The sequence below is a fragment of the Bombus vancouverensis genome, chromosome 5 (genome assembly GCF_051014615.1).
Source record: "Bombus vancouverensis nearcticus chromosome 5, iyBomVanc1_principal, whole genome shotgun sequence".
NCBI classification, from domain to species: domain Eukaryota; kingdom Metazoa; phylum Arthropoda; class Insecta; order Hymenoptera; family Apidae; genus Bombus; species Bombus vancouverensis.
In genome coordinates this window covers 9,091,816-9,116,961 of record NC_134915.1, presented here as the reverse complement: position 1 = coordinate 9,116,961, position 25,146 = coordinate 9,091,816, and the positions used below count along the sequence as shown (strand labels likewise).

The 25,146-nt window shown below is 35.3% G+C and overlaps 5 protein-coding genes and 1 long non-coding RNA gene across 7 annotated transcripts in view; 2 read left to right on the top strand and 4 right to left on the bottom strand.

Annotated features, from left to right (window-relative positions):
* LOC117161566 (cell growth regulator with RING finger domain protein 1) overlaps positions 1-25,146 on the top strand; it is a 43,087-nt gene that overhangs the window by 772 nt on the left and 17,169 nt on the right. Inside the window, exons 1-2 of one of the 2 annotated variants that reach the window (XM_033343201.2) lie at positions 15,421-16,259; positions 22,723-22,880. In XM_033343201.2, coding sequence (XP_033199092.1) covers positions 16,162-16,259; positions 22,723-22,880 — 256 coding nt within the window. In that variant the 5' untranslated portion in view covers positions 15,421-16,161. Of the gene's footprint in view, positions 1-15,420; positions 16,260-22,722; positions 22,881-25,146 lie in introns of those variants that run through there. The other variant, XM_033343208.2, reaches the window with a different exon arrangement.
* On the bottom strand, positions 108-4,729 carry LOC117161432 (uncharacterized). Its single transcript, XM_033342978.2, has 7 exons — positions 4,589-4,729; positions 2,609-3,040; positions 2,475-2,525; positions 2,213-2,305; positions 1,435-2,155; positions 730-1,171; positions 108-441 (listed from the first exon to the last, which is right to left on the bottom strand). Exons 1-7 carry the CDS (start codon positions 4,647-4,649, stop codon positions 208-210), a joined length of 2,034 nt encoding a protein of 677 aa, XP_033198869.1. The 5' UTR covers positions 4,650-4,729; the 3' UTR covers positions 108-207.
* Positions 2,946-5,410, top strand: LOC143302729 (uncharacterized). The gene is made up of 5 exons (XR_013058482.1): positions 2,946-3,080; positions 3,171-3,232; positions 4,347-4,483; positions 4,557-4,958; positions 5,020-5,410. It is a non-coding gene; the product is annotated as an uncharacterized LOC143302729 (long non-coding RNA).
* Positions 5,448-7,204, bottom strand: LOC117164893 (uncharacterized). Its single transcript, XM_033348313.2, has 4 exons — positions 7,193-7,204; positions 6,710-6,944; positions 5,972-6,261; positions 5,448-5,899 (listed from the first exon to the last, which is right to left on the bottom strand). Exons 1-4 carry the CDS (start codon positions 7,202-7,204, stop codon positions 5,756-5,758), a joined length of 681 nt encoding a protein of 226 aa, XP_033204204.1. The 3' UTR covers positions 5,448-5,755.
* On the bottom strand, positions 7,802-11,599 carry LOC117161647 (uncharacterized). The gene is made up of 3 exons (XM_033343350.2): positions 11,137-11,599; positions 10,256-10,399; positions 7,802-8,859 (listed from the first exon to the last, which is right to left on the bottom strand). Exons 1-3 carry the CDS (start codon positions 11,188-11,190, stop codon positions 8,563-8,565), a joined length of 495 nt encoding a protein of 164 aa, XP_033199241.1. The 5' UTR covers positions 11,191-11,599; the 3' UTR covers positions 7,802-8,562.
* LOC117161641 (acylphosphatase-1) lies at positions 13,758-14,832 on the bottom strand. The gene is made up of 4 exons (XM_033343338.2): positions 14,611-14,832; positions 14,530-14,546; positions 14,079-14,188; positions 13,758-14,005 (listed from the first exon to the last, which is right to left on the bottom strand). The coding sequence occupies exons 1-4, from the start codon at positions 14,750-14,752 to the stop codon at positions 13,891-13,893; spliced, it is 384 nt and encodes a 127-aa protein (XP_033199229.1). The 5' UTR covers positions 14,753-14,832; the 3' UTR covers positions 13,758-13,890.

The following is a 25,146-nucleotide window of genomic DNA, read 5'->3' as shown; positions in this document are numbered from 1 at the left end:
CAATAATATTTCAATAACAAAATTTATTCTATGTAACGAGTATTGATACAAATTTCGCTAATAAGAAAATATGTCGTTCTCCATATAAAATTATATTTAAATCCAACTTTTGTATACACGTCATTTTTTATTGCTCTCGTTTGAACATGTCACAAAATTACATTCTATGTTTTTAAATATATAAACAGAAATATAACTTTGATAAAATTATATATCTGGATAAGCAGTTCCTACCAGATCGTTTCCTCTGTACTTAAATTTATAGGTGACAATGTTAAACTTCGTTCCTCCGAGAGACACCGGGCAATTTCCCTCTGGTCTCGCGTAAAAGCACACCGTGTACAGCGCCATCTCCAGTTCAGGCGAGGTACCCACGAATAGTGCCGTTACCGGTTTATCGTACCCGTTGTATTTCGTTCTTATTTTGATGATAGATGCTTTCTGAAAGAACGAACACGTACAAATACAATTGGTAACTTTTCATGTAGTATGAGTCATAGTTCTCTGGAAATACCACAAAAGAAACAATAGACAAACGTCATTATACGAATGATAATAGCTGCTGGAAGTGGAATGGAATCCATTATATATTCATTAAAAACATCTTTCATTAATGAGCCTATTATTAAATAGAAAAACCTGTCATTCTTTTTCAAAAATAATTTATCAAGAAATGATCTTACGATTAAAAAGAAAAAAATAATTTTGACAGAATAAAAATTAACTCACATCTCCAAGGTCAACTTTGTTCAAATATCCAGCATAATTTGCTTTTCCACTGCTTTCCTCTTTGCTATAGAAGATCCAATTATGCAAACCAACTACTTCGGTACCAGATGGTACACTCTTAAGTTCTGCCATGAAAACATGCTCGAAACCTGAGCTACCAATTTTTCCTTGTCCTCTAGAGAACAAGTTAAACCATATTTTTCTTATCGTGTCTTTATATTCGTAATAATCTTTGCGAATTTGTCCTTTGTCCGCTAAAAATCTCATAGCGTAGGACATCACGTTCGTGCTGAGGAACGTGTCTACAAGGAGACTCTCTTCTTGTCTCTGCAACGGGCTTATGTGCTCATTTACATTGGTTTCCGGTTTGTAATTGTCATAGATCGATATCACTCTTTGAATCGTGGGACCTTGGTACGCTTCTGCGTTTACCGTGAACAGCCTGCAAGTAGAGGTTATTTTTATGGAATCTATGGTAACTGAAAGAACATGGCAAATCAAACTAGTCTGTAGTTACACGAACTATACTATCTAGAAATTCAAAGAACCATCAAATTAGAATTCTAGTGATGTTTAAAAAAATGTTTTTAAAATAGATCCTCCTGATGCCTAATGCTCTTCTATTAATCTCCACTATTATTCTTGCTGTAGTGTATAACAACTCTCTTGCCTCCAATATTTTTCATTTGTATTTTAAAAGCTTACGGTTGTGGTGCGTCATCTGTTGTGCTACTACTGCTTGTTTGCTTCTGTAGATTCAGCGTGATATATCTGTTCGCATTATTGTTATCCTTAATGAAGAGAGCCTCGGAAAGTTTCTCCAAGTCTTCATCAGTGATAGTGTTTCCTTTGCTAAAAGTAGGATTACTAGAATAGGTTTTCTTATTTGCTGCTGCTGCTCCTGCTACAGCTGCTCCTGCTAGTGCACCACCTGCTAATGCACCACCTGCTATTGCTCCTGTGGATGGCCCTGTTCTTCCAGGTTGAGTCGGTGTCGATGGTCTTGGTTGAGATTGACCTATACCTGGTTGGCTTGGATAATTTGGCTGATTTGGATATCCAGGTCGTGGAGCAGGTGTAGGTGAGTTAGATCTGCTGCCACCACCAGCAACATCAGCCCAAGTTCTTCCAGGGGAACCAGGACTTCCTGGTGCATTAGGAGAACCAGGACTTCCTGGTGCATTAAGAGAACCAGGACCTCCTGGTGCATTAAAGGAACCAGGACTTCCCGGTGCATTAGGAGAACCAGGTCTTCCTGGTGCATTAAGAGAACCAGGACTTCCTGGTCTAGATGGTGCTGGCGTTGGACCTGGTTTTAACGTTACGAACAACGAAGATACTTGATTGCCTCCAGGTGCAGGTTGATTCGGAGATGGTTGAGGTTGTCCTGGTGCAACGGCTGGCTTAGAGCCCGGTGTAGGTGATCCTTGAAATAAAAGTATATCAGGATGAAAATTATTTTCTTCCACATATTAGTATGTACCTGGTGTTTGTGGACGAGGTTGAGGCTGAGGCTGAGGTTGTTGTTGAGGCCGTGGCGATGGTGCGTTTCCAGGACTCGCTACTGGCTTGGCGCCTGGAATACGTAGCCAAATTAATATTAATAAAGCTTTATCAATTGTATTTCCTTCTTCCCTACTAGTATTACGATAATTTATACCTAGCGATGGAAGTAATTCTCCGTAACATTATATACGTAATTTATTCTATTTTCCGTATAAAATCGTCATTAAATTAATTTTTACCTGGTGTTTGTGGCTGTGCCGTGCCTCCAGGTACAGAGTTCGGTTTGGAACCTACCAAGTTCACCAGATTAATTTTCACAAACTCACATATTTAAGAAAACTATCTAGAAATTCTATAACATTGATCAATTAACCTCCAGAACTTAATGCTGGTCCTTCACTAGGCAGTTTCGGGGATTGTCTTCCGGGCTCTCCAGCCCCAGTAAGATCAACAGCCCAGTCTCTGTATCCTTTACCAGTGTTACCACCGACTCCCGGGTTTCCTGGTTTCGGTGCCGGGAAATCGAGACCCACTTCCGTTCCTGGGTTAGGTCTGCTTGGTCGAGCATTTTCTTTTATTTTTCCTCCAGTCGAAGTGACTCCAATCGCCAATCCAGGGTCACCCGCTCCAAGAACAGCTGATCCAACATTCGTTGGACTTCCTGTAGGTTTGTTTGTTACAGGTGTTGCGCCTGGTAGCGTGTTTGGTTTTGTTTGTACTGGATCTGCGACTGCTGGAGCAACAGTTGTGGTGGTCGTGGTTGCGTCCTTCTTCTTCCAGAATTTCCATCCTGCTTCTGCGTCGCCTAGAAATTTAATTAAAATTAGGATGGATAATAATGGCTGGTAGGAACAGGAATTTCGTGTGATTATTTAGGAATTGCGAGATTTATTACTATAGAATTATAAATAATCACATCATTATTTTGTCCACAGATTTTGTAATAAAAGTTCCCATAATGAGAGATCTCTTCTTTGATCTTCAACAATATGAAATGGTAATTTGCATGGAAAAGTTGTAATTAAGAATGAAAAATATGTTCTGAATCACTTGACAGAAAAAGATCATGACTATTTGCTTGAGATGTCGAATAATAATTACTTAAGATGAATAATGATGTATCGATATGTACTTATATATATACATATAATACATATAATTATACATATATTATATACAGGGTGGTTAGTAACTGGTGGTACAAGCGAAAAGGGGGAGATTCTACGCGAAAAAAGAAGTCGAAAATATAGAATAAAAATTTTTTTTTTTAATTTTTCCATCGAGACAATGATCTACAGTGAGATCCGTTATAACGAGACGTGGTAAAGTGCACGTGTACCGAGCGAAAATTGAAAGTCAATTTTCTCGAAAATAAAGCCTCAAACGAAAAATTGTTATTCTATATTTTCGACTTCTTTTTTCACGTAGAATCACTCCCTTTCCGCTTGTACCACCAGTTACCAACCACCCTGTATATATATATGAGTACATATCGATACATCATTATTGATGATATATACATATATGTGTATATGTATACAAGAATCGAGATTAAGAGAATTTACGTTGTTGATTACATAGTTTCAATTCCTTTTCTGTATCGAGTCTCTGTGGCGTGACTTATCTTAAAAATGCTAAAGTTGTTCTGAAATCCCACATTTTTGCCCCCGATTTCAATAATAGTGTAGTATAGTTATGTGTGAGCATGAACTCACGATAACCTTGACGATATGCAGAGGAACGAAATAAGCATAACGGAATGTTTAGCTAGGACTCGAGATCACGTAGTTTGGTTGCAGAAGATAATAATTTTTTTAAACAACGCTTCTCTAAAATTATTACGTAATAATTGTTATTGTATGTCAATATAATTTATCTATAATATTTATCAGTTTCTATATATTTCTATATTCGTTTCTGTATTCACGATTATTTAATAAACACGATTGAAGTAATACCATTGTATAATACGGTCTTATTGAACCAAGTGTTTTCTCGGAAGAGAAAGTAAATAACAAACTACGTCAATCATCAAATTCTACAATATTTCGAATAATATCAACTTTTTAAGTTACTTTTCTAGAATAATAAAGTCATTTTTACGCAAGTAGGACACAACTTTCATTCATTGTAAGCGATTCGCAGCTCGGAAAACACGAAACAGAAATCTAAATGTAGTCGCTTTCACTTTCGCAAAATTTGCTTTGTTTCCTTGACATCCTATTCTCTTAACACCTATTACACACAGGTACGTACAACCAATTGAATTTCTCTAAGAACGTTTGAAACAAATCGTTTATTTCTTCAAAAATTCTTTTCAGGAAAATCAACAGAAAATAAACGCTTCACTTACCGATAATTATCAGAGACAATCCAAGTATTAAGAAAACAGCGGGCACACTTTTGATATTCATGGTTCTCCGTTGATTGAAACGATCCTGAGGATCGTTTTCCAACGTAATAGAATCGAGAGCGTCGAGGAGCTACGTGGGCGTTTTAAGACGAACTGAAGCCTTACGGCGCCGGAATCAGCCACTTCCAGCCGATTATACTTTCCTCTTGCCTTCTCCGCCTCTCATTGACACGTCTGCAAGACTCTAGTTAAGGTCGTTGCACAGTCACCGCGTCTTTTACACTGAAAAGAATCGATCTTCTTGGAAGGATGATGTCAGCCCCTGATCTTGACTCTGCGTTCCATTTCACGATCTTTCGTTCGACTGCTGGTAACTGGTCATTTACAAACTGATTGAAAAGCGTCTTTTGAACCATCTTGTTTGTTTGTAGATTCTGCAGTGCTTTTGATTGGTTCTATATTGCTATTGAAACTTCTGTTGAGTCAGTTGATGATGAATCTTCTTGTTATTTAGATTTATTGACACAGCGACGACGATCAGTTTGTTGAGAGCGGATGACGAATGAGTTAACAAAGTTCGGAAGATAACAGGCGATTCGAAATCGAGTTAAATTAGGAAATCGAAAATGGATTTACTCGCTGTCGGTACACGCGAGCGGCTGCTGTAGAAAGTATCTCAAGTTTGCCTTGTGAGCTTGAGAGATACTGTACGATATCTGTTAGCTAATGAGCATAGACTAGTTTTAGTTACAATGAAGTTGTAGCAAATTTTAATAATATAGAAAAATAAACTTTGGAAACTTTCATAAATTTACACAATTATATGATAATGTTTAGGAATGAAGAATTTATCGTTCAATAGAAGAAATGATACTTTATTTGTAGAGACAGTATGTACATATTTACACTCCGGAGTTTTCCGATAATCGCGATCCGTGACAATCAAGTATATCGTTTAGTAACATTTAAAGAAATGCTCTATTACATATGAACGAATAACATCCTGTATGTCTGCGTCTAATATGAACCAGTTATTTATTTCTGGTTAGACTTTAGAAATTCACTTTATATATGTGTATCATATGTTATAGATTGTATATTTATATTAAAATACACTGAAGAGTATGTTTATAGAATGATATAGAAATATTATTTTTGCATCGAATTTCAGATTCTAATCAGAGGAAAATAGATGACTGCCCATAAAACGAAAAGAATCAGTAGAGTGATCATCAGCTTAGAACGAAAGTTGTCCCATCCGACTAGGACGTATTTTTGTGGCCTTCCAACATTCTCTATATCCAAAGAAGACTAAAACGTAACAAGATTCGTAAAAAAACAACGAAACGAATAAATTATAGTCACGATTATCCCAATCCTTACGTCATCGTCGTCGATGTCTTCGTTTTCCTGTAGTCTTTGGGTACTTAAATTTTGACGCATTTGTGTTGCTTTGCTTTGAGTGCTTTTCACTTTACTAGGACCAGGCTTCGAGATAGGTTTCTTGTTAAATTGTGGCGACTTCGAGGATCCAGGATGATCAAAAGCTGTCAGTCTGATAGCTACGGTGTTTTCTATGCCTCGTAGTTTATTCGACTGCTGATTTTGCACGCTCGTAGTTTCTTTCTTCGACGATTCACTCACTGTTGCATTCTCCTTTGTCACGTCACTTTCTATAGATAGTGTTTGTTAATTAGAAAAACAGATTAAAAGCTTTTTAAACGAGTTGTAAACAATTCACAAAAACTAGTATCTGAACAACTTAACGGTTGTTTCTATAATGTTATGTTTCTGTATCGTAAAATGTAACAGGTTTGGGCAATTATAAGTGACTCGAACGAAGGGAGAGCAAGAAGTAGACTGTGGATATTTACGCAAGATCATGTTTCACTTTCATATTTAAATTTCTCGTATTATGCATAAACGTCAATAACTAAGAATACATAAATAGTTAATAACTAGATAATAGTAAAGAGTACAGAGTATGATATTTCAAATGTCTTGTCTCCGATTTAACTGTAGAAACTTGTAATTTTTTACTTTACGATTTCCATAAAAATATAAGACATTATATATATATATATATATGTAAAATTTTTGTAGGAAATGTTTCTGACATACCTTTTCCGGGATCATTCTGTTGTGAAGTCCCGCCCTGAGGATCTCGAATGTGAGACAAGAAGCTCTCCAAATATCGCGCAATCGTCTTCTCTTTTTCCCGCTTCAGATTGCTGGCTAGGTGTATTTCCGTCGGTGCATCTATCACGGGACTCGAGTGGAAAGTCGCTAAGGCAACGACAATACTAACTTCCAGACGTTGAACTTTGCTCCTAATCGTCGGGCGAGAATCCTCGATCTATCTCTTGTGCTGCCAAAGAAACAGAGATTAGATAATAAAGTTGAACAATACTTATAACAGTAGATATTTCTCCAACGTCTTAGTACACTCTAAAATATAAATTATAATTTAAAGAATTCATTTTACTCGACACATATTAAACAGATAAGGTTACATAGCCTTGGTAAAAAAGAAATTCGAAAAAAGAACTCAATTAATACATCCTTGTTTGCGCATGAGAGAAAAACATTATAAACGACTCTTACCTTCGTAAACATTATACTAGAGATCCTACGAACTTCGTATGACTCAGATACACCGACGTACAAGCATAAAATGTCACTTCGAAGGCCGCTTGACTCAGGTGCAAAACACGGCCTCGAGATCGCGGGGCATTAACGGCGTTTATCGTCCTTCGTCTTTTCTCTTCTCGGATCGTCCGTCGATAAATCTTCCCTGAGAATTCTGATCGTGTTCGTACCGGGCAGGTCGTTGGTAAAAGCACAGATTCCGCTGGTAGAGCGTCATATATTCGCAGATAACTTCGCGTGGAACCTTTGCATGCGTTATCGTTGACAGGAAGAAATTATATTTCTCAAGTTCAGGTCTAGTCTAATATTTAATTGTTTTGTAATTATTGTCTTTGACGATCTGAAAGACTAGATGGATGAAAATCTGGACGATTAAATTCCCGATAAAGTTGTATTTCTGAATAGATTTTTATCGGTATTGATGAGAAACTGATTTTGATGTCATCTAGTTGGTTTGCAATGAAAAGAAGAATTACAGATGTTTGTACATGCATCAGTTATCAAATAAGATTTCGACAATTATCGATAGCAAGATACGTGGGCAAGATAAAATGACTTCAAAAGTTTTCTGCAAGATAACTTTATTAATTCGCTTTTGTACAAATACTTTGTAAAAAATAGTCAATATTATATAATCGAATACCTTCTATCAAACATTTTACGTATAACATTATAAAGAGATTAGGAATACATTAGTGTGTTACAATCGCAATAATTTTATGGTAACTGTTAATATAGTTAAAAGGAAATATCCAATTCGAACAAATATTACAGGGACTAGTATCACTTCAATTTTATCCTCGCGGACGATTCCTTTGTACATTACAAAAGTTTTTCTACCTTTTTCTATGTCAAGTGTTTCAACACTGGGAATTTCTTCGTCATTGTACCGATAATCCCGAGAGTATATGCTCGCGTAAATAGGAGCCTCGAGATACTCTTTACGCAACTCAAACTCTGAATTTCTAAAACTTTCTGTCCACAAAAGAGTACACGTTTCTTACATTTCCATTTGCTCGTCGAGCAAATAACATAATTCTTCCACAAATCCACGATTTTGAACATAGAATTATTTATTGCTTCGCGCAAGGACGGATTCATCGATAGGAGATGGAGAATTCAATCAAAGTATCAGAATTCTACAGAAAAATCTTCCTCTCTTTCTCCTCACATTTCTGGCTTTTTCTTATACTTCAAAGAGTATCTTCTTGGACATCTTATCATGTATCTATGTTACCGAAGGCAAAGGATTACCCAAATTTTCCTTGTTCGCTTCCAAATGGAAGAACATCGGCCATCCAAGTTTCTCGGTGTCTTTAAATGCTTCACAAGATCCGATATTGGACGAGAAACGTGTAGACGATTACCCAGAGAACCAAAGCGACGATTACAGAGATAAGGAAGATAGTTTTGAGAAAATGCCAAGGGCTTTCCATTCTCGATTCCGCGCGATTGGCCCAGCTCTTGCAGCCGCCGTTTCTGCACGGAATACTACCTGGCTGCACGGGCGTCGACGTCGCGACGGTGCTCATCGGAGGTGTCACCTTCACCTCACCCAGTTCCGTTTCTTCTGCATTTTGGATCTCCGCCTTCGTCAGCTCGAACCTCGATGGACTCTCCATCTGTAATCACATCGAATAGTGGATAAAATTGATCAATACATTGTTGGAAGCTGTTGGATGTTATCAAAAGTGTTATCGTGACTTATGTTTGTCACCAGATAACAATTAATGTTATTTCAGCAGTAATAAGGCAGTTGCGATTTTAATTAATTGAGCTAAAGTCTTCTTCGTTTCAGGCTGTTTCAAATAACGAATTAAGAATTTATAAGGATGGGAATAAAAGAAAAAGTTAAATTTTAAAAGAAACGAAGAAAAGAGTCTAGCACGATTTTTTTATATTCAAAAGAAATAAAAAGTAAAAGATCTCACGATGTTTTTAAGACTATGAGAATTCTTTCACATATATTAATTCCCTATGAAAATAGAATATCACGTTGAAAATTAGGGATAAAATCAAAAAAGTTAAGAAACAATATGTAAACATCTGAGTATGCAACTTGTAGAGGAAGTCACGACGGCAACGAAAAACGGAATCACTACAAGAAAATAAATGCTTAATTTGTGTATTTAACTGACTCGTTTGACTGTTTTTAATATTTGTAGATAGCTTCGGTGTTATTTCACTCCCTCTGGAATGAGAGATCCAATATACACATCTATATAATGTGAATCGTAAAATATTTGACACTCTATTATTAACGTCAAAGAGTTTGAAACGAAAAAAGTATTAATTCAGTAACAATCTCTATCTTAAGCCAAACGGAATACGTATAATGCGGTTTTGGTATAAAGTCAAGATACAGCAGATTGGCCACCACAATTTCCTATTTGTCAAGCAAAAGAAGTAGTCCATTTTGGAACACGTTTGTATATTTTTATCCACCTAACATAACATAACGGTACGCTCGAATGTATGCTAATCGACCAGGCCTCCACTTCTTTCGAAAAAAAGTAGAAGAAAGGAGCCAAAGAAAAAAGGATCCAACGGCATCTATAAATATTCAGCGTGGGTAGACGCCGTGAATAGAATTTGCAATAAATTGAACGAGCCTGAAATGCAACCAGCGTGACGATGCAGCCACTCCAAATTATTGATTATTTCACAATTGTGCTCGATTGTGCGGAGGAACGTGTGCACCGCGTTTCCAATGATTCTTAGCGGTAATCCACGACATTCTTTGCTTCTTCAAGTTTTCCATTTTCTTATATAGTATAGAGTACAATAGTACGTACGCATACTAAAAGAAAAAAAGAAAGAGAAAAGAGGAGAATCGACGCAATTTCTCATCAAGAAAAATAAACAAGAAAAAGTCTCGAGACATTTACCAGAGTACAAAAATTCTCTAGAAAATTAATTGTAAGAAAATTGGGAAGATGTGATATTGCTCGATCAAAGGCCACGGGTGAATGCACTGAAATATCGAAATGGTGAAAGGGTATGGAGTGGGGATATTACATGTGTCTCTGGAATTCGAATCTTGGGAGGGAATAAATCTTGCTCAGGCTTTGGTCGTGTCCCATATACCAAGCCCATCATTCTGCTGACCTGGTTCAAGTATGGATAATCCCATATGGATCCGGGGGATGGCACGATCATCATCTGCCAACGATATTATATATATATATATATATATAGATCGTTAAATTTATTGAGTTTCGGGTTTTTAATAGTATTTCTATAACGCTATGTTATAGAGTTTTATAGCATTTATATCCAAATATTGCATTTTCTTAAATTTAGTACGTTACAACAATAAAATTTCATGGCAGCGTATTTTTTTAACAAACGCAAGGTCAAACTTATTTAAATCGTTGAGCGTCACTTTTACGACAGTCTAATCAATATTCATAACTGCTGACTACCGTAAGTGAAAAATTGTGTTGAAAATTTTGGTCGTATTTATTTTTTTCATGCATGTTACGAACTTCCTCCTTGAAATGGTTTTGTGCACTCACGATAACTTTCACTCGATTCTACAATGATCGGGTCCTCGACCAGGTGAACGAAATAAAATTGAACGGAATAGAATTTGCACGAAGTGTTTTCGAAGCAGAGGCGAAACGTCGTCGTGTAAGAATTGATTAGGTTAACGATTCATGAACTCTATTTAACTTTATCGAGGAGATCATACCTGATAGTATAAATCTTTGTTTTTTTGAACTGGCTTCGAAACGAATTAACTATTCCTACTCGACATTTCTTACACGAACACCTAAACCTAAAAATTGTGATATATATAAAAGCTTTATAGAACCGATACTGGAAGATTTGAGAAAATGATTAAAGAGATAGAGACGTTTTTTAAGGAAAGAGATATTATAAAATCAAAGACTCACGTTATCAAATAAGTAGCTATACTTCCTGGTATGACAATTCCCATCGCTGTTCATATTTTTAAGTAGCTATTCAGTTGCACATTATTACTCGTTAATCACAGATAAATAGCAGAAATCCGATCTAATAAAGCTATCAAAACGTCTAATAATTGACGTTTAGTTCCTGAATGAGCAACACGCGTTTCTTAGACGTGTAAGCAACACGAGACGAGGAAAGTTGTAGTTTATTTGCCTGCGACACCGAAGGAACTGACCACTTACGTCTATCGGGGCCCACTATCAACCTTTATCAATCCCGACCCCTGATCTTTCGTTATCGAACAGCTACTCTAGTGTAAATGTCGACGAAACGTTGCTAACCGGCTCGTAAATCGTTTAGAGGAAGTTCAATCGTTATGATAGTATGCTCTTAATTAGAGTATTTACTTTCCATAATTTCTCATATCGCTTAAATGGTGCGTGCACGGTATATACTATATAAACGATATGAAAAGTTATGTAAAATAAATACCGAATTAGGGTATTCCTACGGAATGGTACTTTTTAATTAAAATATCAGAATTTTAAACACGACAATAATTTATTATGCAATTATGAAAATGTATGTAAACCGGAAGTCGTCCAAAGCCGAAAGGCAGGGACTATGTTTAATAAATAAATATTATCTATGAAAATATTACTGTGGTAAAATGCATTTTTGATATAAAGGTGAAAATAAATTTTTAATACAACTCAAAAATTCGTAGGTCAGTACGGTGCGATGATCTTCAGAGGTACAAAAATTCACGAATTACCACGGTACCTGGATACAGAATCGAAAGGATACAATATGGAAAAGATTCCACGTTATTTGGAATAGAAGAATTGTTACGTGTACAAATGCGCAACAGGTCGAGGATGCACCAGCAATAATGATAAGTAGAATTCGTTGCGTAACCTGGTGAGGCTCATATTTTCAACAGGTAGTCAGAAACTTCGGCACAAGAGAATCGAAAGAAGAAATTGAAAACCGTCTTATAGAACATACAGAGAAATGAAACATTACCGCGATCGATCACATTGAAATTTAACCCTACAGAAACATGTTGCTTGTTACAAACTAAGACGGACAGATTGAAGTTTGTCAAGGAATAATTCATAAATCTCATTAATTTGTTTCCCCTATTTTCTTTTAATATCATCACTGATCGATCTCTCTTGCTTTTTATTGGTCAGTCACGTTAGTTCAATGAACTTCGATGACTAATTATTAGAAGTGAGATTCCGTGGAAGTGAAAGTACGGCAAGTTTGCGTCTAAAAGTATTGACGAACGAAAGTAGCTGCTTCACAAAGAGTTTCAAGGCTACCGCTCAAATCACGATGTTTATCGATGTTCTTAAAAATCGTGAACGTGCTTGTGTACGTAGTACATAGCTTCGTGAACGATGCGATTAAATTGTTTGGATCATGCCGTTTGAAAACATCATAAAATAAAACAGACATTCTTAATATTACATCGACGATCGTTTCCTTATGATAAGACAAGATGTAATTGCTACTTTGCACATCCACAATTACTTGATCCAAGGTTATTCGGATATTACAACATGCAAACATGTTTAAAACAGCATCTTCGTTAAAATATTATTATTACTGTGATTATAAAAGCTATCATCCTTGAATTTTAATGCTGAATAACTGTATGAAACTCGTGTCGATAAATTTATTCGCATAAATTTAAGTAAGCAACATGTTGGAGGTACTTGTTTAGTTCTTTCAGAGAAGTATTATATTTAAGGATCGAATAGATCAGATCAAGAAAGATTTAAGAAATTTTAAATGTTCTGCGAAACACGCGTTCTCACCTGTTGAGGATGCCAAGTGTGCTGAAAGAAACTCTTGAAACACTTCATGTTGAATGCGACATTCCTTCACGTTTATCAGTCACTGTATTATCGCGATCATCTAATCTGTTGGTTATTGCTGGTCCATTCTTCTCTATCTATTTTACGATTTAAGACTCACTTTTGATCTGACACGACTGTACATCCGCATAATTAGGTCACACGCGTTATTTACAATTCCGCGTTCGATATCGCGGAATGGAAAATTTTAGATTTCCCAATATAGTTTATAGTAATAGATTACTACAAGTTGTTATCGAATTAAGTAGAAAAAAAGAATTATTTCCAACAATCGTATGAGTATCAGAGGATTATAAAATGCAATCGCATCTGTACGAGAGATCGCAGGCGAAAGTTTTGAAGCGCACACGTCGGTGCGCGCTCGACAACTAATGAAGTTCGTGCCGATAGTGGTAGAAGTTACACGAGACAGAATTGTCGTCTGTTAAAGTCTATCCATCGTACGCTTGTCGCTTGTGACATGTAGAGAAATGGCGAAATTATTTCGTAAAGTCTTACTATATAACGAGAGATTACTTGCGTGGTGAATGTCAAACTTACTATTAATTACAATATTTCAAAATTGGAAAAGAATTATAATAAATGATACGATAGAAGTAACTTTCCTAATTGCATAGTATGATTCTTTCTATCAGTGTTAAATTGGATAAACACATATACAATTATTTGATATTTACAGAGGTTGCAAATACAGGTTATATAAGTACAAAACGTGATAAATTGAACAGTTTCTTTTATTTTAACTGAGGCGCAAATTAATGCACATTGTTTATAATTTTAAATAAATTAGTATACTAAACAAAACAAAAAATTAAATACATAATCGGAAATAACGTTAGGTAAAGATTTCTATTTTTTAATTTCGAAATTAGCGAATGTAGGTTGAGATATTTCTTGCTCATTTCGAAACTCCGCCTTGTCTATGGCTGATTCAGGACTTCCGGTATATCGAAGCCAATTTTTCCTATAAACAGATACAAATAAAATAAGGACAATAAATATATCTGTTAAAATGTTTTAAAGAGGTAAAAACTCACATTTCTTCCACTTTGCTTTTCGATCCTTCAAGACGACCAACAACAGTACCTTGATGGGTATTCATACACCATCCTTTTAAACCTAATTCGGTCCCACGTTTTTGGGTATACTATATCAATAAAAATGACAAATTATTGAAAGTTATTTATGATCGTTCATAGAAAACTGATTTACCGATCATACGAACATGGACATATAAGTACGTGTTACATTTATAATTCAAACATAAAAAATCATTTTTTAATTTGAAATTTAAAAAATGTTAGATACATTTAATTTTCAATTTAAAATACCGATATATATGTATATATGTATACACTCATAACTACATAGTAACTGTTTCACCTGTCAGATGTCAGTTCTGTACTAAACAAGCCATAAAACTTGCAGCATATTTCTTCGTGATTTACGTTAATTATTGACCGTTACTTGGTGCGATACATTACTTACCTTTCTAAAGAATACGCCTTTAAAAAAGAAAACTTAAGATCAGTATCATCATGATTCTATTATAGAAAAATGGTTACTTACCTTGTACTCTCCCATAAACTTCAAAATCAACACCGACTAACTGTGACATTTTCGGATTTGTATTTTGCGATGTTATCACTGATAAAAACGGCAATGTGATAAAAAGGCAGAGAACAATTGTAAGGTATAACTTGATTAACATTCAATCATTATTTGGAAAAATATCTGAATGTGCGTATGTTATTTCACGAGACGATAATTGACTAGATGTCGCCAGTTGAGATTCTATCAGCTGTTCCGGTTGGTTAATAGCGGTATCCTTGGAAACCACTCCTGATGTGTTTTAGAGCGAATTAAACTTAATTTGAATTTTAAGTAGGGTTGATACAGACGCAGTTCATATTTTTAAATCCGTATGCTCAACTTGAATCAATTCCAGCATTAATACACATTATGTACGATGAGATAAACATTGCAATAATAAAGAACAACGTTCTTCTAAATAATAAATGTATATATTTATGCATTTAGATTAAAAAATAGGTAAATGCATTAGTTTATATTTTAACCTGTTATGGACTTATTCACTACATTTAAAGGATTAAACGATTCGATGTGTAAATAACTTATATAATATAGATAAAACTAATCAAGTAATTAATAAAAATTAAATGTACGTAGGAAAATAATGAATCATTTACAAGGTGGAATTAACACCTTATTTGAATTTAAAAATCAAAATCTATTCGCACATGTATATGGCTGATCAGTGTAGTTTGTATCGGCGCTGGTATTGGTCGATGTTCCGAAGCGCGCGCACAGGCATAGCAGCAAAAAAAGTCGCCAAGTATAGTGGCGTATAAGTCGTCCCCACCGCGGTATCTACGACCAGTCTCAAGCAACAGTTAATACGTGGTGGTTGTGTTTATGCGGTCCTCTTCAACCGTGCATGCGATTGTCCTTACGAAACGCAACGAGAATCTCATCATCGAGTCAAAGCAATCAATCGATCGCGTTATCATTATGTGCTACGTATCTCAGTCTACGTGTACCTGTCTCCCTGTCTATCTTTAAAACCCTTGGCACACAGCGTTACCCTCGTCTACGGAGATTCTACGCTATGGTAGACGATCACGTAAACTCAAATGCACGTCTTTTCGATAAAAACATTCGCGACGTTTAACCAACAGAAAAAGAAGAAAAAATCATCCCGTTAACGCGAAATCGTCGATCATTGGCCCGTAATCGATACGAATACATGATACGTACGCGATAGTCCGTGTATCTGTATACGAACACGCGAAATACCAGTCTTGTGTCAGTCGATGAGGTTAGGCTGGCGTATTTACGCAACGAAAATTCGTGTCGTCGGCGTACGGGCACACGATGCGGCTCTGACAGATCGTTCTATCGTCCTTGTTATATCGTTGGTTACACGTCTCAGGGCAGAACGTTGTGTGCAGTGCTTAAGGGTAGCGCCGGATTATTCGTCGTCGACGTCGGTGGCGACTTTGACAGCTTATCTGTTCGAAAAGTGAGGTTAATTCGGGAGGTGTGTCGTTGTGCGTGTGCGTTGACGTGCACGGAGGAACAGCAGGACGATAATATACGATGACGGCGATGTTAGTATCTGTGGCGGAGCTGTCGAACATTTTCTTTGTGCTCGCAGTGTCGATATGCTTCTGCGGAGTTTTCTTGTTTATCATCAGGTATTTATGTCATAGCTTCGGTTTACACTAGAAAAGTGGCACGAATAATTATTAATTGCTCGATTATATATGTTTTTCCTTGTAAAATTTTACGAATGACCTACGCTGCACCTTTTATTCAAGGCGTTTGGCATTTTAATTGTAAAAAGAAACATAGTCAAATAATTTCTGGTATTATCTATTGATACACAATTATCATACATATTGCAATATTTTGAAGAAGTTGTTTTGATCGTTGGTGATATCTCTGCAGATATCGTAAAATTAACAATTATTAAAATACGTCATTCCTCAAACAAGTCGATGATATTGTATATTGTTTTTTTCTTCACTTGTACGTATCACGTTTAAGGATGTAAGTAATTCCCCTCAATACAAGCATTTCCCCTAATCTCTCCAAAAAAATGTTGTCCGATAACAATGATTAATACGAGTCGCTATCTTCTATTTTCTTTTTTATTGTGGCACTCCTGCGCGCGTTCAGAAACTAAACTGTTAATACTGTGGCAACTCTTTTACGCGAATGAGATTGTACGCGTTAAAAAGGGCGTCAGAATAAATAGAATACACGGATGTAGGCGATTCAATTTTTATTTTCTCATTCGGAAAATATTTGCTCGTTCTTTCTTCAGCGAAATCAGCTCCTGCATATTGCAGCCTGACTTTTGGACCATCGTCGTAATGTTTCGAGAATAGTCTCGATGGAAATCATATTTCCGCATATAGAATTGACAAAACTACATCTCTCTAATCTTTCCTTTACTCATCAATATTGTCGGTTGGAGAATATTCTATGACTAATAGTAAATATTTTGTGTTTTATGAGTCACTGGACCGTAAGTTATCAATTATCAAACTGGTGAAAGATACCATTGCGCTAGAGCAATATTACTCTGTCAATTGGTATAAATTAAATTATCACCATTGAATGCGAAGAGTATCGTTAGAACAGAAAGATTGTGTTTTTCTTCAGTATTACTCCATTTCACTCTCTAGTTTTATCTCGGAATATTATTTGCAAAGTTATTCAATGAACAGGACCCTGCTTTAAACAAATTTTTATTTTAATTCATTGCAATAAATCACATTAATTTTGTTGGTGTCCTTATGTACCAGGACAAAACAGTGCGTTATAATAGGTCTTTTCTTGTTTTTATTAACTTAGCCGTGTATTTTAAATTCAGTTGTATAACATTGGAAAATTTTGTTACCAATGGTTAATAAAATAGCTCAACTGTTAAAATTGTAATTAAATTATAATAGAAGGATCAAGGATATCAATGAAAATATAATATCCTATACTTCATAATTGAATATCTAGATACCCAATTCTTTAACGCTGTTTATATTAACACATTTGAAAGATTGAATTGTAAGGCTTGTCAGACTGTCGTTGAAATATTTAAAACAGAACCGAATTTAGAAATTTTTTATCGTACTATTTATTTTGCACCACCTGTGACGCTTTAAGATCAATTTCTACACGATGTCTCATTTATTGCATTATGAATCTCTACGAGTGAATAAAAATATTAATTTAAACATTAACGGTGCATAGTGTAGTAACTATTTCGTCATTTCATTTTTCTGATTGCATAATATCAATTTATTTTATAATACGATGCCCCTTAGTTTCATAACATTTTGCTACAGTAACTTAATAAAGATCTAAATGGTTATCTCTATAAAAAGTTGTTCCCCAGGCCAATAATCTTAATAGTGGAGTTAAATTTTGTTTCCTTTTCTGTTTCTTTCTTTCTTTTCTTTTTCCCTTTTACCTCACCTCAGAAGTTTCAAGGTTAATTCTATTTCTTTTAATATCTCAAGGCGAGATCAATGGAATCGGCGTTATTCTGTAAGACGATCGTAAAAGTGGGCGATAAATTGGCACTTTCAATTTGCTGGTAAAAGTGTGCTGTAGGATAGAGGACACGATGGCTGAGAACAGCTGTTTAAACATGGAAAATCACCGAAATTCTTGTAATCGCACTTGTAGAGTTGACAAGGAATTATTACATTGAAGGCTGGAATTAATTTACTCCAAAATGTAAGATGAATTATATAAAAAAAATTGGGTGACCTTGAAATGAACGAAGTTAACGACTGACGAGAGAGTCAGTCAAAGTTCCCGCTAGTCAAAGTTTCTCCTCTTGTCAAAGCAGACAACTTTCTTGCTTCTTCGACAGCGCAAAATTGAGACTTTTGTTTAAAAAATTAGTTTCAACCGTGCAATTTGGAAATCTGGAGAACCTTACCGGTGAAAGTCAAGAAGCAAAATTCCATATAGTAGAACGGTTATTTATTGTGACCAAAGTTTAGTTAATGTTAGATTAAATGAGCTTCTGTTGATTGAATTCATTTATTTGAATGACGACTCATTGTCTATGAGGAAAATCTATAAATTTAATTTTGTTTTAGATAAATTTTAATTCCTTGCACGAGAGTATGAATTTGTATAAATATCAGTAGTAAGCAAAAATTTATGAAATGGAATTAATATTAATAACTTAACTGTACATGTTTATGCAAATTCATGTCTTTACTGGCTGAATTGTAGAAGAAGAATATAACTATAGAGTTGTTTTATCCACTTAATAATGTATTATAAGGAATGTTCTATCTTCATTATTTTATATATTTATGAATATCATGTATATTTTTGCCACATTTTCAAATTCTCATAAATGTATAAACATCCATAATGTATCAATAATCAGCGATCTACCAGCTTAATTTGAAGGAAACTTTTGAAGGATCATTTCTAAGGCAATCAAGTATTATTTTTTTACGAGATGCTTATCTTATTAGATATGTTTATGGAGAATTTGAAAAGAGATATAAAATTGTTATTTATGACAAGACACTTTCTCGTTTACCTCCTTTTCGAATAAAGTAACAAGTTAGCTGCATGATGGCAATCTGAGGTCACTGAGTGGCATTCAAACAACCTTATAATATTATGATTTATCTCGTTTTACCTATGATTAAATAGAAAAAGCGAATGGAAATGACGAATAAGGTTTTCAAACGTTACATTGATTATGCAATCGCTTATTCTAATTCGTGTACTCGAACCGACGCGTTATTACATTGCAAAATCGGTGATTTGCCAGTTTTGCCGGTCGTTCGGCTTTTTTCTGGAAATGATTTCTGTATACTTTCATGGAAATTATGCAACGCCATTGGAGACGGTTGATCAAACCGTTATTATCTTGCGGTATTCGTTGTTGCTTGTCTACTGCACTACACGAAGTAAATACTTCTCAAGAAAAAAAAGAAAAATAAAAAAATAAAATAAAAGAAAGAGAGAAAAACAATATAAATGCAAGAACAGATATATAACATTCCAATAAATTTCCAAATCTTTATAGTTACATATGGCAAGCTATTTTAATGTTTGAAAGCATACAGATATCTATATTATAATTTAACTTTATTCGGTTTTCTGAAATCATGGATTTTGTTACTTTTACAACATTTTCTCTAAACCAGGGATAGTAGACCTACCATAAACCAAATGAAAAGTTATGAATTGCCGTGGTATGTATAAATAGTATAATAAACTGAGCTCATTTACACGTGAACTATCCTACCTGGTATCCAGGTAGTATCCAGGTAGTATCCAGGATAGTATCCAGGATAGTATCCAGGTAGGATAGTTCACGTGTAAATGAGCTCGGTTTATTACATACCACGGATACCTGGTATCCAGGATACTATTGTATCCTGAAAATTTTATCTGAAGTACAGACTTATAAACCAATAACAGTTTATCAGGTAAGAACCATTTGCTGCAATAATGCAAAGTTCGTTGGACAATTTCGACCTTAAAAGTTAATTTAGTTTTTCACCTTTTCTGTTATTATTAATATAATGACAATTATTTGGTGAAACTGCAAGTCGAAGGTTGAAATCCCGTTATTGGGAGTAAGAAGAAATTTCTATGCATTGAGGCATAGGATTGTTTGCGTCGATTGCAAATGAGGAATTCAGAGGAAAAATGGTACAAGCGACAACATCTATAATTTGCTCTCAAATTCTTTTTCGATAAGTCTCTCTATATAAGAGTAAAATGTAAAGCTTTAACAAAAGGATCTACGTCTCTAAATATTAAAACACAATCTTGTGGCTATAAAATAAAATACTGTACTCTCTCTAGGTAAATATAGATCTTATGTACGGTTCCCTTCACTTATTTCAATTTCGGGTGAAAAATTGACACAAGTGATAGACGAGGATAAAACTGAAGTTTGGTCTTCCCGTGAATATCAAGGTCTGTGCGAACTCTTTCAGGAACTTTCAGTTCCATTTGGAATATTTCTTCGCGCTGAAGGAGCCGCTTAGTCCAGCTGTACGATTCCCAAATCCAGCAGCCTTATGTCAATAAACCGTTAACACGCTTACGTGAAACGTGCGATTCGCCTATTTGAAAGGAGAAAGCCGTCTGAAATTTCAAAGTTGCGTGGTTTACTTTTTACGCTGTCATAAAATAACTTCAAAACTACACAGTCGAATTTAAATCCATCGAAACGAAACCGAGCACGAGTCCCGTTAACGATACTTAAATCGGACATTTTCGAGAACCTAACGGAGGAAATGTAGTGGGAAATTTGATCTCGTGTTCCTTTTGATATCATCGATCATAGGATCGCAGATTGACGAATAATTCGCTGCAACCTTATGTTGCGGTATACGTGCATGTGTTCTCATGGCCGCGAGGTTATTGGCAGTACGCGGCCGTTCGCACACTAATTCGCTCCAAAGGATGAATAACGAAGGCAGTTCGATTATTTTAAATATCGAAGGACGGTATAGTCGCGTTCTTTCATTCCAGAGCCTTATCGTTACATTTTATTGGAACGAGGTCTGCTGAAACGAGGCGATACGTTGATTCTTCTTTTTACCAGCTTATAATTATTTCTTTGCATCTTAATGTCGGTAAAAAAAAATGGATCAGAGTTCGTAAACATAATTTTTCAGATTTTTTATGAAAATGATTATTTATGTAAAGTAGTTGTTTGAAAAAATTCAAACTCGGTCGAATAACTTATCAAGATAGAACTTATTCGTTGCCTTCTCCATTTATTCAAATATCTGATTATTATCTATCCGTACGAGTTACGTTTCTTCTTCGGGAAAAAATAATTTTTCAGATTTTTTTATGAGAATGATTATTTACGTAAAGTAGTTGTTTGAATAAATTCAAAGTCGGTCGAATAACTTATCAAGTTAGAACTTATTCGTTACCTTTTCTGTTTGTTCAAATATTTAATTATTATTTATCCGTACGAGTTACGTTTCTTCTTCGGGAAAGAATGGAGAACGTAGAAGAAGCAGAATCTTTCTTCTAGAATAATTCACCGCGTCCGATTTATTTTTTGCGTTACTGTGAGGAAGAAAGCAAAGGAAAGATGAGAAACTCTCAGCAACTAGCCGATACATGATTTTCAAACCCGTTAGTTCATACTTGTTAATAGGAAAAGGTAGTATACTGTTATTTCTCGGATGGTCTAATCGTCTCGCGTTCAAGATCGCGCATACCTGCACGTAGGACACTATCGTCGTTTAACTTATAAACAGTATCTCGTGTGTCTAGAGAGAGCGGAGTGCTAATTATAAGCTCTGAAGAGCAAATCAAACTTTTAATGTTGAATTATGAATACATTATGCGGAATTGTAAAGTCTCTCGCGAGTTACAAATATTAATTCTTTTACTTCAACGTTTTGAAGCTTAATTAAATTAGTCTATTAATTTAAAAGCGATAATTTCATAGTGCCCTTGTAATACCCTTATAATACTAAAGGAAATTAGGGCATAACAGTTTGAATGCGAACGACTTCGAAGAATTTGAAAGTTTACTTTGTTGCGAATGTAAACAACTCTAATGATTATATAGCGAACATTTATGCATTTACGAGAAACTTATTGATGCAAAACACACAAATGCACAGAATACATATGATATATTAAAATATATGAAATATTCAATGTACAGTGCTTTATAACATTTAACGATCGAAACATATCTCTGCTTTGTAAGAAATATTTCTCAGAATCAATAGCTGATATCTGTCCGGATGTTTATGCTTCTCGAATCATTTCAAAGGCATTCTCTACGCGAAAATATTTTATATACAAAGCATAACAAAAGGATAATAACGGATGAATATGCACATCATCGACCGAGGCTCTTGCATTCTGCAGTAGAGTCAATCCTTCTCCAATTGACAAACGTATCGCATCGACTCGCAGTCGCAGATTAACCGAATGTGTCAACGTCAGTAAAGCGATTTTTGTATCGTCTTACAGCTTAGCTTCACGTTTCGCTAACCATATCACAAAAATATAAACTTGAAAAATCGAGGACTGAAGAAAAATATAAATCCGCATAAACAGCCACGTATTAATAATAAATGACTGAAAATGGTTCGATTAAATGAGAAATCCGATTTCTTTGTACAGGAATATGATCGTGCTTCGTATTCACGGCGACGAATTGATGTTTGGAGGGAGTGGAAGCGTAATGACACATTCGCCGCGCATACCTCAGATGGAGATGATGAAGGTCCACATTCCCTTCACCTTCAAGCTTCACGAAAGTTTCAAGAGCACTTATACCGGTGAGTCTTTTTCTTTCAATTTTCCTTCTTCACAAGTCTGTCGAAGAAATCGCAAGCATGACACTTTCGAATTGATACCGAGAAAGAAATTGAAGAAACGCTTGATATGTTTTACCCAACTGAATCACCAATTTGAATAATTTCAATGTTATCATCAAAGGAAGAACGATTAAATATATAAAAATTATATAAGTATATAAAATTATACAAGAATTCCAATTCAGCATCTCATTTCGAACGAACAAGAGAGGAGTACACGAATAGTTGAAATATCTAATTAATTGAATATCCAGAGAAGTTCGCAAATTATTTTAAAATTCAAGTAGACGTACTATCTAGTACGAATGATGAATTATCATTAATTATTCTCGCGTAATTAACATTCTAAATTAGGAATGTCGTTGGGAAAAAAGACAAACCCGTTTTTGATAAACAGATCGGAGATCGTATCTCGCACAATCGATGTACTAACGCTCGGACGTGTCTCGTCTTCGTTTCATCTAATACTCTCGGGATTAGTATTCGTTGCCGTTTGAATAGTCGTCAAAATTCACGCGTCGTTCCAAGCAAACACGGCGATTCATTACGAAGAACTCCATAACTTTTCGAATCTATATCCTCGCTCGCGAATCAACGTTCTTCCGACGATTCTTCTCTACAAGAAATCTTTATTACTTTGCTCTCTACCAACAGTAAGCATCGTTTAAATTTCGCAAGTCTTGGTTCGTTGGGCTAACTGACTCTTGAAAGGAGCAAAACCTCCTTCGCGTCTCGATCGGCTCAAAAGTAGGTTATAGACACCGCGTAAGAAGAAAAAGAAGAAAAAAGGCGAGACGGTCCTCCCGTTGGTCGTCATTGTCGCTTGTCGTAATTGGTATGCAGGTGTGAAGATATCTGAAGTTACGAAACGTTACCTTGACCGCTTGGCCAGGTCATTGTGAGTCATTTAACCGGGGATAATTGATCGCAGGCAAGGGATCTATCTCATAATTATATTACTTCGCGCAACACTTTTTAAAATTGCTTCCCATTTCGAGCAAATTCATAGATTAGTATGTAAATATTCGTTTTTACATACCTATGTATGAAACAAATTTTCTTATTGCACATCGGGAAAAAAAAGTTTGTGAAATATTCAAATAATTGTATAGCTTGTTCACAGAATTATATTTTTCTTTATTCTTTTAAAAGCTAGATTTTTATACGTATTTTAGGCAGAATTTGATTTTTAGTAGCCCATTGATACAATGGGTGAGATTAATAAAGCGAAGACTTATTAGCTTTAAAAAATTTCAATTACTATTCAAAAGTATTAACGTAGTTGGCGTGGTAACGATTTTCGGAATACGGCGGCTTAAATATGCAAAGACATGCAAAGCATTCATTGTAATGTTTAAAGGGTAACACGAATCTTTATTTAGATTCCGCATCTATAATTGTTATGATAAGCACCTACAATTTATTCATGGTAAAACACTTATTCTACGAATAATTTATACTTGATTGATTTATTATGTGAAGGAAGTAAAATCGCTTCGATTCATTATTAACAAATTAACAAGAATTATCTTCATCCGTAAGTATAATTATTCGCAAGTGCTTGACTTTTAAATTCTTACGCAATTTCTGTTTCTCGAGTGCATATTGTTCTTCCCATTGATTCCCGTTACATACATACAGCTTGTGCGGTTTCTTCAAAGCGATAACAGATATTTCCTGAACAATCCATCTTCGGTCAAAAGCACAGTTAAGAAGAAAAAGAAGCTTCAATAGCTTTAGAGTTAACGAATAACCGACGAAGATATATCCTGCACAATGCACACGGTTGAGAACGATCTTCTTCCCCCGCCGTGGTCACGTTTTATTACGCGACCGGTTGATTTATGCTTGACACCCGCCGACCCTCGATAAATTCATTAAACCACGCGTATTCGTGTGATCGCGGGTGTATTTGTTACGCGCAGGGCTAGTCTCTGTTAACCTTGCGAGTGTGCCTTGGATTTTATTCGAACCATGCCACGGACCATGCAGCAACAATGATGGAGCACGTGTCCGATTGTTAATGGAAACTCGATTAATCAGAATGATGATGATCGTCTGCAATAGTACTCTCGTGTATTGCTCTTTAGTATGAAAGAACAGCAATTCGTAAAATTATCTTATGTTGTTACAACTTTTTTCTTTGGATTCTTGTTGGATACGTTCGTCTTTTTCTAATTATGTAAATCTTATAATTCGATCAGGTGTGAGGAAATTAAAATATTCG

Coding starts and splice junctions, on each gene's coding strand:
- LOC117161432 (XM_033342978.2), bottom strand. CDS start 4,649: ATGAATATCAAAAGTGTGCCCGCTGTTTTCTTAATACTTGGATTGTCT. Junction 3,041..4,588: donor ATTGTCTCTGATAATTATCG/GTAAGTGAAGCG, acceptor TTAAATTTCTAG/GCGACGCAGAAGCAGGATGG. Junction 2,306..2,474: donor GGCACAGCCACAAACACCAG/GTAAAAATTAAT, acceptor TACGTATTCCAG/GCGCCAAGCCAGTAGCGAGT.
- LOC117164893 (XM_033348313.2), bottom strand. Junction 6,262..6,709: donor ACAGAATGATCCCGGAAAAG/GTATGTCAGAAA, acceptor CACTATCTATAG/AAAGTGACGTGACAAAGGAG. Junction 5,900..5,971: donor AAGACATCGACGACGATGAC/GTAAGGATTGGG, acceptor GTTACGTTTTAG/TCTTCTTTGGATATAGAGAA.
- LOC117161647 (XM_033343350.2), bottom strand. CDS start 11,190: ATGAACAGCGATGGGAATTGTCATACCAGGAAGTATAGCTACTTATTT. Junction 10,400..11,136: donor ATAGCTACTTATTTGATAAC/GTGAGTCTTTGA, acceptor TATCGTTGGCAG/ATGATGATCGTGCCATCCCC. Junction 8,860..10,255: donor TTCGAATTCCAGAGACACAT/GTAATATCCCCA, acceptor ATGTGATTACAG/ATGGAGAGTCCATCGAGGTT.
- LOC117161641 (XM_033343338.2), bottom strand. CDS start 14,752: ATGTTAATCAAGTTATACCTTACAATTGTTCTCTGCCTTTTTATCACA. Junction 14,006..14,078: donor AAAAGCAAAGTGGAAGAAAT/GTGAGTTTTTAC, acceptor ATCTGTTTATAG/GAAAAATTGGCTTCGATATA.